Consider the following 14,276-nt stretch of genomic DNA (forward strand, 5'->3'; position numbering starts at 1 on the left):
TGTCATTGTATACAAAGATTGTGTAACATTTATCAGTAACCATTAACAGTGCATTGTTGTTATTTGTCTTGTCATGTGATATTGTAAAACTTTAAAACTTAAAAAAATCATTACTGAATTATTCACAATTTCAGATCCTCACCATAGCTACCCACTTGACACAGCTATTGTATCTATCAGACTCAAATTTCATCATACCATGGCTAAACATTGCCTCAAAATGCATATGTGCATAAAATGTTTTTTGCACATAGAATAACCAATGCTTTCACCTCTGGCAATATCTGCAGAAACCCATGTTACACCTTATATAAGCACATGCACATCATAGCATATTATTGTAATTGAAACTCAAGTTTCTTTTGTCAGCAGAATACAGATGCTGACAAAATCATCACTTAACTTAGTAGTTAGTGGGGTGCCACAGGGCTCAGTTTTAGGGCCATTATTATTTCTAATATATATCAACGACTTGGATAGTGGAATTAATAATGATATCAATAAATTTGTGGACGACACAAAGATAGGTAGAGTAATTAGGTCCGATCCAGATGTCAAAGCTTTGCAGGCTGACTTGGATAGGATGAAAGAATGGACAGATAGATGGCTAATGCAGTTCAATATTAACAAGTGCAGGGTGCTGAGCGTAGGTAGAGATAATCCAAGCAATAGGTACATGATAGATAATGTGGCACTAGGAAGTTCCAAGTATGAGAAAGATTTAGGAGTCATAGTTAGCTCTGATCTCGGTACAAGGAAGCATTGTATAGAGGCCAGAAATAAGGCGAATAGAGTATTAGGTTTAATTTTTAGAAGTGTTAAAAGCAGGAGTCCTGAAGTAATACTAAAATTATACTTGGCGCTGGTCAGGCCACATCTTGACTATGTGGTACAATTCTGGTCCCCACATTTTAGGAAGGATATAATTCTTTTAGAGTCAGTGCAAAGGAGGATGACTGAAAAGATACAGGGAATGAGGGATATTCCCTATGAAGAGAGACTGAAAAAACTTAATCTGTATTCCTTAGAGAGACATAGGATAAGAGGAGACCTGATAGAAGTATTTAAGTGGTATAAGGGTTTTAACAAAGGGGACATGAATGTAGTTCTTAGGATCAGTAGCAGGGACAGAACCAGAAATAATGGATTTAAACTTGAAAAATTCAGGTTTAGGAAAGAAATGGGAAAAAACTGGTTTTCAAACAGAGTGGTTGATGAGTGGAACGGTCTCAGTGGTCATGTAGTCAGGGCTGAGTCAATAGGGAGCTTTAAAAGAAGGTTAGATAAATTCATGGATGGGGAAGATAGATGGAAGATTAAGCACACTGGGACTGCCTCGTATAGGCCTGGCGGCCTCTTGCAGCTTCCCTCTTTTCTTATGTTCTTATGTTCTAAATGTATACAAGCCTTTTTGAAAGTTGCTGTAGTTGTTTCATTTTTAGCCTCACATATAGAGACAAATAATTTTAAACAGCTTGGTTATATAAAACCTTTATCCATTGTAAAAACCTTGAACACATTTACACCATGTCTCTATATCAGTAGAATACACCAACATGACTGCCAATATTATGTGCATCTCTTTTTGAAGTATGTAATCCCTATATTATTCTTTTTGACCTTACATCTACAGCCGATCGTTCAAGCAGTCCAGTGTTCAACTCCTCATCTAGTGTGAAAACAAACACATCATCTCAGAGCCAAAATGACAAATCAGTGAAGGGTAAGAAATTAACTGAATGTCTTTATTCAATAGCAGTCCAGAGGGCAAGGTATGGTTTTAACTTGCTTGCAGGAGGTGCTTTTGCCTATGATAGCAAGAGAGAGAGAGATTGTTCATTTGTGTGTGTGAGTATGTGTAAGTGTAGGTGCATAATCTTTGATGTCTCTCATCATGAGTGTTGAGATATAGATAGATATATGATTAGGTATAAAGTGTGAAATTCTCTCTCATGTATCTTCCTTTAAGTGAAATAAGCTTGGCCTATAGATAGGTTGATATTTGGAATATTCTTTCTGCTGAAGATGTAGAACTTACCATGGTCTCAGTAGTGACATAGGATACACTATTATTTCTGACATTGAGGTATGACTGTTTACTTGCAGAAAGCGATAGAGAGGTAAGTCCAGTATTTAAGAGAAAACTCAGCACTGAAAGACCACTGAACAACATAACCAGGACCAGTGTTATGTCAGGCACACAGCAGACAGTACTGAAGATGATGGTCCAAAAACCCACCACCACCTTATCAGTGCGCACTCTGTCCAAGCCACTCTTTGTCGGAGCTCCAAGTCCTGAGGGGAAGGAGGAGGAGAGTCCCAATGAGGCTGACAATGATGAGTCCTCCTCAGAAAGTCCCCTGGGTGGCATGTCCATGAAGACCCTGATCAGCAAGACCTCACCGACCAAGAGAACACTCAATACCTCAGACCTGGATGACAGCCAAGACAGTCCTTTCTTCTATACACGGGTTGGTTGAATTGGTTAACTTTTTGTTGCAATTTGGTGCATCTTTACTTAATTATGAATCACTCTGACAATCTCTTCTTTTCTGCAGCCACCTCCATTCTTAAAACTACAAAGAAATAACAAGATCTATTCTTTCTTGTCGATGCTTTTAAAGATTTCTTGCATTTCCTCTGGTAGTGTTAATTATTTGCTTATTGTAGTGAAAAGGTTGAGTTGTTTGTTGTACTTGATGGTGAAAGAAAGGAGTATTGCATTATGTTTAATCTTTTAAGAGTATTTAAATTTTTTTTTTTTTTTTTTTTTTTTTCGTGTGTATTTACCTAGTTGTAGTTTTACAGGGCCTGGGCTTTATGCTCATGTGGCCCCGTCTCCATATCTACACTTATCCAATCTTACTTTAAAAGTGCACACTCGTTGCAGACACTACTTCTTCATATAAACTGTTCCACGTCTCAATACATCTCTGCGGGAAACTATATTTTTTAATATCTCTCAGACATCTTCCCTTTCTCAGGGTGTGTGTGTGTGTGTGTGTGTGTGTGTGTGTGTGTGTGTGTGTGTGTGTGTGTGTGTGTGTGTGTGTGTGTGTGTAGTAGTAGTAGATTTAGTGTTCAGTAGTTCAAGAAGAGAAAATGCTTTGTGATGCTAGGTTTGTTAAATGAGCATGTTGATTAAATTACTTAAGTAAATGCATGCATTGAATTTAATTTTTGCATGACAGTAGTCACCTGCTGCCCGGTGGAATACTCCAGGAGAGGTACTTATGGGGATGTAGGCAGTGCTGCAGACTGAGTGATTCCCCGTGTCCTCTCTTCCCGGTTCCCTTTGTGGTCTCATTTATACAATTGAGCAGCTGCAGCCTGCCCTCTAAAGACAACTTCTACTACTTCCTACACTACACTACAACACCTTACACTTTTACACTCTCTTCAAATCAAAATTTAATAATGGCTTCACCACGCCCTGCCTCGGAGTCCCCCTCTGGGAGGGACCATAAATGTCCCCAGGTCGGACTGCCCTCTGCTGTCGACCTTGGGTGTCTTGACACTTCATCTAATACTTTCACTATCAATTTCTGCAACATTCGTGGCCTTCGTTCTAATTTTCAATCTGTGGAACACCACCTCTCCTCTACTAAACCTCATCTTCTCTTCCTAACTGAAACACAGTTGTCTGTGACTACTGACAGCAGCCCTTTTCTGTTCCCTCCTACTTGCTCTATCCTCATTTTCAATCCAAAGCTGGATGTTGCGCATACGTGCGTAACGACACCACTTGCTCTCGTGCCCACAATCTTGAATCTTCAGAATTTTCTACCATCTGGCTAAGACTTCAATGTCACTCTCTAACTAAATTCATCTGTGCTGTATACCTCTCACCTAATTCCTCTGACTATGTAAAATTCTTTGACTATTTGACTTCCAAGGTGGAGCACATCTTATCTCACTTTCCTTTGCTGAGATCTCCATTTTAGGGATTTCAATGTTCACCACCAGCTTTGGCTTTCATCTTCTTTCACTGACCAACCTGGTGAACAAACCTTCAACTTTGCTATCCTTCATGACCTAGAGCAGCTAGTGAAGTTCCCTACCCGTATTCCTGACCGCCTTGGAGACACGCCCAACATTCTTGATCTTTTCCTAACCTCCAACCCTTCTGCTTACTCTGTTAAACTTTCCTCTCCGTTGGGCTCCTCCGACCACAATCTAATTTCCGTTACCAGTTCTATCACTCCAGTGCAGCCTCAGGACCCGCCTAAGCGGAGGTGCTTCTGGCATTTTAACTCTGCTAAGTGGGAGGAACTAAGGCAGTACTATTCTGATTTCCTTGGGATGATTATTGTTTTCATGTCAGAGATCCTTCTCTTTGTGCCGAGCGCATAACAGAGGTGATTATCTCTGGCATGGAGCTATACATTCCTCATACTTTCTCTAACCCTAAAGCTAAAAAGCCTTGGTTTAACTCTGCTTGTTCTCGTGCTGTCAATGATAGAGAGGCGGCTCACAAACGGTTCCGTAGCCATCCAACTGCTGAAACTCATGCCCTATATATTTCTGCCCGTAATCATGCCAAATCTATTCTCCAACTTACTAAAACTCTTTCATCAATAGAAAATGTCAAAGTCTTTCCAATTCTAACTCCTCTCGAGATTTCTGGCATCTAGCCAATAATATCTCTAACAACTTTACTTCTTCGTCTTTCCCTCCTTTACTTCATCCAGATGGCTCTACAGCTGTCTCTTCTTTTCTAAAGCTGAACTCTTCGCTCAAACCTTTGCTACCAACTCAACTTTGGATGATTCTGGGCATATTCCTCCTACTCCTCCACCCTCTGACTACTTCATCCCTAAAATTAAAATTCTTTATAAAGACGTTTTCCTGGCCCTCTCTGGCCTTGATTCTCGGAAGGCTTACGGTCCGGATGGAGTCCCTCCTGTTGTTCTCAAAACTGTGCTTCCGAACTCGCTCACTGCCTGGTCAAACTCTTTCATCTGTGTCTCTCTACTTCTATTTATCCTTCTTGCTGGAAGTTTGCTCACATTCAACCTGTCCCTAAAAAGGTGACCACTCCAATCCTTCTAACTACCGCCCTATAGCTTTGATTTCCTGCCTTTCTAAAGCCTTTGAGTCTATCCTTAATAGGAAGATAATGAGGCATCTATCAGCTCACAACCTTCTCTCTGATTGCCAGTATGGTTTCCGTAAAGGCAGATCTACTGGTGATCTTCTTACTTTCCTAACTGAATCTTGGTCATCCTCTTTTAGGGACTTCGGTGAAACCTTTGCTGTCGGCCTTGACATATCGAAAGCCTTCGATAGAGTCTGGCACAAATCTTTAATTTCTAAACTACCCTCCTACGGATTCTATCCTTCTCTCTGTACCTTCATCTCCAGTTTCCTTTCCGATCGTTCTATTGCTGCTGTAGTAGACGGTCACTGTTCTTCCCTAAAACTATCAACAGTGGTGTTCCACAGGGTTCTGTCCTATCACCCACTCTCTTTCTATTATTCATCAATGATCTCCTAAATCTGACTCAATGCCCTATCCACTCCTATGCTGATGATACCACCCTGCATTATTCAACAGCGTTCAACAGACGCCCAACCCAACAACAATTAAATGACTCAAGGCGAGATGCTATAGGACGCCTAACTTCTGATCTTTCACTTGTTTCTGATTGGGGCAGAGAAAACCTGGTTTTGTTCAATGCCTCAAAACTCAATTTCTACAACTATCTACTCGACATAACCTTCCAGACAACTATCCTCTCTTCTTCAATAACACTCAACTTCCCTCTCCTCTACATTAAACACACTCGGTCTATCCTTCACTAAAAATCTAAACTGGAAATTTCACATCTCTACTCTTGCTAAATCAGCTTCCAAGAAGTTAGGTGTCCTATGGCGTCTTCGTCCATTTTCTCTCCCTCCCAGCTGCTTGCTCTGTACAAGGGCCTTATCCGCCCGTGTATGGAGTATGGCTCTCATGTCTGGGGGATCCACACACAGCTTTACTAAACAAGGTGGAATCTAAAGCTTTTCGTCTTATCAACTCTTCTCCTCTAACTGACTGTCTTGATTCTTTAAGTCACCGCCGCAATGTTGCATCTTTATCTGTCTTCTACCGCTGTTTTCATGCTGTCTGCTCTTCTGAACTTGCTAACTGCATGCCTTCCCCTCCTGCGGCCTCGCTGCACAAGACTCTCTACTTCTCATCCCTATTCTGTCCATCTTCCTAATGCAAGAGTTAACCAGTATCTTCACTCCTTCATTCCCTACACTGGTAAACTCTGGAACTCTCTACCTGTGTCTGTATTTCCACCTGCCTATGACTTAAACTCTTTCAAAAGAGGAGTGTCAAGACACCTCTTACGTTAACTGGACCCTCCTTTTAGATTTTTTTGTTTTTTCTCTTTCTACTTTCCTCTTAACAGGGCCTGGCAACCAGCGGGATTTTTTTTTTCCAACACTTTGTTTGCCCTTGGCCAGTGCCCTTGTAATGTAAAAAAAAAAAAAAAAAAAAAAAAAAATGTGTTTTCTGATCTTATCTTAACATGGCAAGTAGTAATGAAAGATACTTTGTGTTGGGTTTCATCTCAGTACAGCACTTTTAGAGCATTGTAATTGAAATAGATGTGTTGCACCTCATCTTAATGGAGCACATTGAGAGTAATTTAGATATGTGTTGTGACTTACCTCAATATACCACTTAGAGCACCTGGGAATTAATGTTGTATCTCATGTCAGCATATTTGAAAGTTTTTATTTTTCTCTTTTCTTAATCTAGGAGAGGCATCAGCCAAGGGCAACAAAACTTTGAGAGAAAAAAAAAAAAAACCCACTGAGGTGCCAGTCCTCAAACAGACAAACATAATCAAAAGTAGATGTCAAAATTCAAAGTATCAGTGTCTTGATACCTTCATGTTGAAAGAGTTTAAGTCCTTGTAAGATGCTTACTCATCATATCGCAGGTGAAGCGTGCCAGGATTGTTGCCTCGAGTGATGAGGAGGATGCGTCTGACAGCAAGAAGCCACAAGTCAATGGCCATGGAAATACCTCACCTGAGTCTTCCAAGAAGCCAGATGATGACAGCATTGACAAGTTCATTAATATGTGGGAGATGGTCTACCCTTTTGTCGACAAAATGGTAAGTTTGGGCTATCTTACCATGACACTTGTGTTTTTGTGTTTGTATTTTTCAAGTCAGCCCAAGTTGTGCTATCATATGTTGTGGAAGTGCATGGCCAGCTGTCCTCTGCCAAACCTCCTTTGGTGGGGTAGGATGGTCCATGAGTGTGTGCTGTTTTTGTCTGGTGCCAGTCTAGTATATAGATAGGTAGTCATAAAATAAATAGGTGTTTCTTTTTGTAGGAATGTTTGGACATATACAAAGCCAATGACTGGGATGCCAAGATCACCATGATGCAGTTGAGCAAGATCAGCCGGGACCGGAGGGACAAGGACAAGATTCAGAAAGCTGAGGAGGAATTGCAGAGGAAAAAGTTGGCAGCAGAAAAGAAAGAAGAATTAAAGAAACAGAAAGCAACAGAAAAGGAAATGGAAGCTATAGCTAGAAATGCAATGAAGCAGAAACTAAAAGCCAAAAAAGATTCTTGGAAAGGTAAGTCATGTCTATTCTTGCTTGTGTGTAGGAGGTCCAGTCTATTGTTGGGAATAGAAACTAACTTTTTAAAAACTTTGTACATTCTTTTTTGTGTGATTGTGTACCTGTTTGTAGTATTATGTCAGAGGTGCCTTCCTGCTGTTTGGAATGGCATTTAACTTTTGTATGACCTTAACAGCCAAAGCTGCCATGAAGCAGACTGAACAAGACATAGACGAGGAGGAGGAGGACTACCAGATGACGGGAGCCAAGGTGTATGACAGGTGAGTTCTCATGGCTGAATTTGCTTGGTGATATGATGATGTAGTGGTTGTGATTACTGACTATCATGGTGGTAAGTGCCTATATTAAGTGAGGTCATATCAAGTTAACTTTACTATATTTAAATAGTTATGTGATAATGTACTTGATATTGCTGATTTTTTGTGCTGAGTCTGTACTGAATTTGATCCCCTGTCAGTGTAAGCAGCAACTTTTGACTCGAAGGATGTATTGGAAAAGTGTTTCAAGAAAAGTGTGCTTGCAGTGATGAGGAGTCGGGAGCTGAGGAGGAGGAAACTCCAATGCTGAAGGGAGACCGCCAGTTGGTGCTTAATTTCTTCAATGAGGCCTCGGTTGGAGAACTGGCAGCCATTGGTGGCTGTTCTAAGAAGAAGGCGGATGTGGTGGTGCAGCTGCGGCCTTATGCTGACTGGCATGACATTGTTAGTTCCTTACTGATCTTAGTAAAGCTTGACACTTGTAGATCTTGGGGATAAACAAAGATAAGATTTTGATAAATAAGAAATAGAGTTGATCATTATTATTATTACATACATGGTGTCTGAATTTCAGGTCCACAAATTTCAAACAGAGAAGTATGTTAGTACAGATCTCCTCAATGAAGCCAAGACTGTGTTGCATGTGAGAAGCAGCGTTCAGAAGCTGATGAAGAAATGTGAAGATATTGCCAAAGACATGCAGAGTATTGTTTCCAGAATTGTCAATGGCGAGGAAGATGCAGGGATCAGCAAGCAGCCTGAGTCTCTTAATTCCTCGTGAGTGTCTTTGTGTCTTGTATCAGCTGTTCCCACTGGAAGAACATTATTGAAGGACCTTAACCCTTTGATTTGCCTGTCACAGCTTCTCAGCTTGGTGTGCAGGCCTTATGTAAGTAGATAAGGATTTTGAAAGGCAGTACAGTAATACTCCGCTTAACGAACAGGATAGGGGGTGTCAAAGCTGTTCGTAGAGCAAAAATTTGTTAAGCGGACGTAATTATCCCATAGGAAATAATAGAAATAGGGGGGATGCGTTCTGGGCTGGTCCCCAACATACCACGTGGGTAAAAAAAAAAAAAAAAAAAAAAAAATATATATATATATATATATATATATATATATATATATATATATATATATATATATATATATATATACACACGTTTGGCATCATATTGGGCCACCGTTGTACCACTACTTTTATGATGTCATATGAGTCATTGGAAGTTAGAGGAGCTACGTACAAATTCTCGTCACAGTCTCGCATTTATGTTCATAAAACAACATTTCTATTAGCTTTTTACAAACCTTGTCCCCAAGAAAGGATTGTTTTGTAATGCATAAAGTGAAATCTTAATGGAATACCAAAAAATAAAGCAGAGAGGAGATGAGCCACAGACGAAGTGGGAGACTCGCGGTGACTCGGCCGCTTCTTCTTCTTGTGACCCTTTTAGCCTGTGTGTTGTCTTTCCCCATGATATTTATTTCCACTCCTCTATTGCCTGCTATAATGGATATCATATCTTAGTATTCATATACGCTCATGCCATGAGGGTAACCTCGACTCCGTGGCACTGAGTGATAGTGAATTATTAATGAAATACCGTGGTATTTCATTAGTAATTCACTATCACTCAGTGCCACAGAGTCGAGGTTATCCTCATGGCATGAGCGTATATGAATACTAAGATATGATATCCATTATAGCAGGCAATAGAGGAGTGGATACAAATATCATGGGGAAAGATGACACGCAGACTAAAAGGGTCACGAGAAGAAGAAGAAGCGAGTGGTGCGGTCTCCGCTGCCTGTGGCTCATCTCATCTCTGCTTTATTTTGGTATTCCATGTAAGATTTCACTTTATGCATTACAAAACAATCCTTTCTTGGGGGCAAGGTTTATAAAAAGCTAATAGAAATGTTGTTTTGTGAACATAAATGCATATATAAGACAGTAACACCACCTCCAGAGATGGTGTTCCCAGCAACCTCAGAGCAACCTGATAACAACCTTGTCACCGTCCCTCTAAGCTTTCATGGATGCCATTTTGCTGCAAGAGGTTGCTATGACGTTAAAGAATCTTGGATCCAGCTCCAGGAGCACTAGAAACAGGCGGGGTGCCAGACAATCACAGCAAAGCTGCCGCGTTTAGTCCCTCACCCGGCAAATTCAAATCAGAAAATTCGCTAAAACGGATGTGGTATGTACGTTATGCGGACTTTTGGTCTAACTTTATATGAGTAGCTGCTTGCGACAAGGGGACAAGCACCAACCCCCCTGAAACAGAGTTATTATAGCATTCTGTTCCATAATTTCCCCTACTTCTTGAAAATACTATTGATGTGATCGTAGCTGTAATGTATGTGCAGCTAACATTGATTATTCAGAGTAGTGTCTACTTCATCAACCATGCTACTAGCGTCATCATTTCATTCAATAAAATATCAGATGTTTGATGATGATGGGATGCTCAGATGTTTGGTAATGGCTAATTCTAACACAAACTATTAGTGTACACTTTTGTTGTTCAAGAAAGTTAGTGTTAAACGCATCAAAGCTTCCCTAAATGAAAAGAAAAAAAAATGTGTGTTCGCGCTCCACATCGATGCAGCCAGGCTGCAAGCCCAAACTGTCGTAGTGCACTGCTAATGCCAATATTCTTTCGTTTTGTGTCAAGCTATTATAGTTATGTTAATTATGTATTATTCAGAGAGAGAGAGAGAGAGAGAGAGAGAGAGAGAGAATTACACTATTACAATGATACATGAACCGTAGGGCTAACTAAGCTTTTCATACGTAGTGCTCTCCCGTCCCTACTCTCTCATGTGATCTTGAAAAGAAATTCCTCTCTAAACAGTGAAAAACGCTGTAGTGAGGATCATCGCTACAGAGCTCTCTCTGTAGAGTATCTTTCCTGTTCTTGTCCCACCATTAATTTTCTGATTTTTCTATTTTATTTGATATTCTTTATCTTAGGTTAGGATAGGTTATGTTAGGTTAGGTTAACTAATTTTCTAACCTAACCTAACCTAAAATTAGTGGTGTGGCAATAACAGGAAAGTACCCAATCTGTAACTTAGCAAGTAGATCATGCAAAACAAGAAATACCTGTATAGTGCTTACCCTGCTGTGATGAGTTGGAGTGAAATGCTTCCTCCTGATGGCTTGTAACCATTTCCTCCAAAGCTCAGGCTGTTCAGGGAATCGGTATACACTCACTCTTGGACCAGTTTTGTAATTGCCTTTGCAGTAAGGTACACAATAAGAAGAAGGCATTGTCACAAGTAGTTTTATAATGGAAAGTAAGTGGGCGCGAAGCATACCCCACCGCTGTCCATTCAATACTAACTGAGGTGACGACTGGTAGCGGATCCTCGGGGGATGACGTATCAGGAGACTCGCGAAACTGAATTGGCCTTGTCTCCAGGCGTCCTTGCTTGTTCTCCAGACAGCCTTGGCGGTCGGCGGGAACTCCCCTAGTGGTGCCACATCTTTACTGTCCTGCCTTCTTTCTCCAAATCCATTCTATCCTGACCCTCTGTCACTTTCTTTCTCTACTTCATGCTCATCATACAGAATTTTGCTGAGAGAGAGAGAGAGAGAGAGAGAGATTAGTTCCCGCAGCCCAGCTGCGTTGAGGCTGTGTAGTAAATTTACGTAGCTCTCATCGGCTTTCTCATTACAGACAAGGCCTGAGAGAGAGAGAGAGAGAGAGAGAGAGAGAGAGAGAGAGAGAGAGAGAGAGAGAAGCGGAAAGTATCGTACGCCTGGCAGCGTTGTCCATCCTTTGAGAGTCGGGGCAGCCAAGACCGCGAAACTGATCCAGCAGGAATCACTAAAATTCTTATAATTGAGCGTTGTACTAAGGAGATTGAGTCTGTCCTTGATTAAATATTAAGAGATACTGCATGTTAATAGGCTGTCTTTATCCTAAGTTTTCTGGGGCCATTGTAAAACTAAAAAATCATGAATTATTTCCTGTTTTACACACTGTCATTCCCAATTTAATAACTCTTTAATTATTCAACGTATTGAAATCAGACCAATTTCATGCAAAAACCAAGTAAACGTAGTCTTTAAGGAGAATATAACACCTATCCATATATTCTTAGTCTAGCGTGTACTAGTGAAGAAAAGTAAAGCGATGATGAACTGCCAACGAAAAACTAAGCTTAACTTTAAACACGATTATCTCGGTCGTTTACTTTTAGTGCTTGTCTCCTTGTCGCAGGCAGTGACGCATATAGTACGTTAAACCGGAAATTCGTTAAACGAATGTTCATTAAGCGGAGTATTACTGTACTCACATCACAGCAGGTGCTATCAAATATCTTGTAGAGCCTTTTAGTGTTTTTGTTAAATTACTAATGATTAAAATTTATATAGCTTTACTAAGCTGTAAAAAAGAGTTAAGAATTGCACACAGGGAGGGTACTCCCTCCCTGTGTGCAATTCTTAACTCTTTTTTTACATAGTGGATAAGGTGGTGAATGTGGGATCGGGCAGATGTCCACAAATAGATTCAAATCCTACCAAGTACGACCTTGAAATTTTGTCATTTGTCAAGTGGTTTAAAGTTACCTACATGTCACCATGATACCCAGGTTCTAGGTGGTTACACCATAGATATATAAATAAAATTGCTTGTGCCACTAATGAATGGAAGCTTAACAGCACTTCCAATGCTCTTCAAGTTACCTGCAGGTGCTATAGGCCAGGATATATATATATATATATATATATATATATATATATATATATATATATATATATATATATATATATATATATATATATATATATATATATATATATATATATATATATATATATATATATATATATATATATATATATATATATATATATATATATATATATATATATATATATATATATATATATATATATATATATATATATATATATATATATATATATATATATATATATATATATATATATATATATATATATATATATATATATATATATATATATATATATATATATATATATATATATATATATATATATATATATATATATATATATATAAGAAAAAAATTAGGCATCATAGAATTTGTGATTGTTGAATAATGTGTTGTATGAATCTTCAGCATGCAGCTAAAGGGGTACCAGCTCATTGGTCTGAACTGGCTGGTGTTGATGCATGAACAAGGACTGAACGGTGTGCTGGCTGATGAGATGGGTCTGGGGAAGACAGTCCAAGCTATTGCATTCCTGGCATACATCAAGGAGGTGGAGGATCCCGAGAGACCAAACCTCATCATTGTTCCCTCCTCCACTCTTGGTGAGTCTCATTCTGCTGTCATTCAGAAAATTTTTGGTTTGATATTTCATGTGGAAGAATGAAAGAATTGTCCAAGATCTATATAACTTTTTTGACATTTTTTTTGTATTTTGTAAAATACTTGTAAAGTGTGAATGGGAGCACCTTTGCTTCTCTGTTGAATGCTAAGGTGTAGCAGTCCAGGAACCATACACTAAGGTAGTGGTAGTGGAGGGGCTTAGAGTTGTGTAAATGTGAGAGCTGCGTGTCTTGCTTTGCTACTCGCTGTGTTTGGAAGAACATGAGGAAACGTTTAAGGAGCCATGAGACATAGACATGGTAATCCCTGTGGTGTTAACCCTTTCAGTGTGACAAAACTAACAGCACCACAAGTAATACATAAACCCTTTCACTACAGTAACGCCTATTTGGGCGTCATGAAGCCCCAGTAGCAAATACAGTGACGCTTACATAGACGAGTTGATAGTGTCAGTGAGATCTAACTGTGCAGACATTGTGGCGATCACGGAGGCGTGGCAGATAACTCCTGAGGTGTGTATGATTCAAGATTTCCAGCTGTTCCACCACCTCAGGAATCAACGCAGGGGGGGAGGAGTGGCCCTGTTTTGCCGCTCTGACCTCAGCCCCTCACACCTACACGTCGACGTCCCCGCCGGATTGGAGGCCCTGTGGGTGAGGTTACCCCCTGCCACCCCGCAACACAGCCTCCATCATTGTGTGTGTTGTCTACCACCCTCCACGGGCCGCCACTGCACGGTTGCTCACTGATCACATCATCGAGACTGCTGATGCTTTACGGGTGAGATTTCCTGCTGCCAAGCTGGTAATCTGTGGGGACTTCAACTGCTTGGATATCAGTGAAATCCTGCACCAGCTACACCTCACCCAGGTCGTGGACTTCCCCACCCACCACCAGTCCACCCTCGACCTTATCATGACAGACCTGAGCCAGCAGTACTCGCCTCCCAAGCCACTCCCCCCCCCATGGGACGCAGCACCCACCTCTCCATCCTGTGGACACCCACCCCCCACCACCTCGGTTCCCAGGTCAACTGTCACCAGATCCCACAGGCCCATGCCTGACTCCGCCATGAGGGAATTTGGGC

The 14,276-nt window shown here is 40.4% G+C and overlaps 1 protein-coding gene across 3 annotated transcripts in view; it reads left to right on the top strand.

The window, feature by feature from the left end:
- The window catches only part of LOC123512400 (SWI/SNF-related matrix-associated actin-dependent regulator of chromatin subfamily A containing DEAD/H box 1 homolog), a 43,405-nt gene that overhangs the window by 13,086 nt on the left and 16,043 nt on the right, over nucleotides 1-14,276 (top strand). For all 3 annotated transcript variants that reach the window (XM_045268783.1, XM_045268782.1, XM_045268784.1), the window contains 8 exons: nucleotides 1,634-1,723; nucleotides 2,107-2,471; nucleotides 6,942-7,118; nucleotides 7,343-7,592; nucleotides 7,774-7,858; nucleotides 8,122-8,299; nucleotides 8,430-8,632; nucleotides 12,977-13,170. In XM_045268783.1, the coding sequence (XP_045124718.1) occupies nucleotides 1,634-1,723; nucleotides 2,107-2,471; nucleotides 6,942-7,118; nucleotides 7,343-7,592; nucleotides 7,774-7,858; nucleotides 8,122-8,299; nucleotides 8,430-8,632; nucleotides 12,977-13,170 (1,542 nt within the window). The remainder of the gene's footprint in view (nucleotides 1-1,633; nucleotides 1,724-2,106; nucleotides 2,472-6,941; nucleotides 7,119-7,342; nucleotides 7,593-7,773; nucleotides 7,859-8,121; nucleotides 8,300-8,429; nucleotides 8,633-12,976; nucleotides 13,171-14,276) is intronic.

This window comes from Portunus trituberculatus, chromosome 33, assembly GCF_017591435.1.
Source record: "Portunus trituberculatus isolate SZX2019 chromosome 33, ASM1759143v1, whole genome shotgun sequence".
Taxonomy (NCBI): Eukaryota; Metazoa; Arthropoda; class Malacostraca; order Decapoda; family Portunidae; genus Portunus; species Portunus trituberculatus.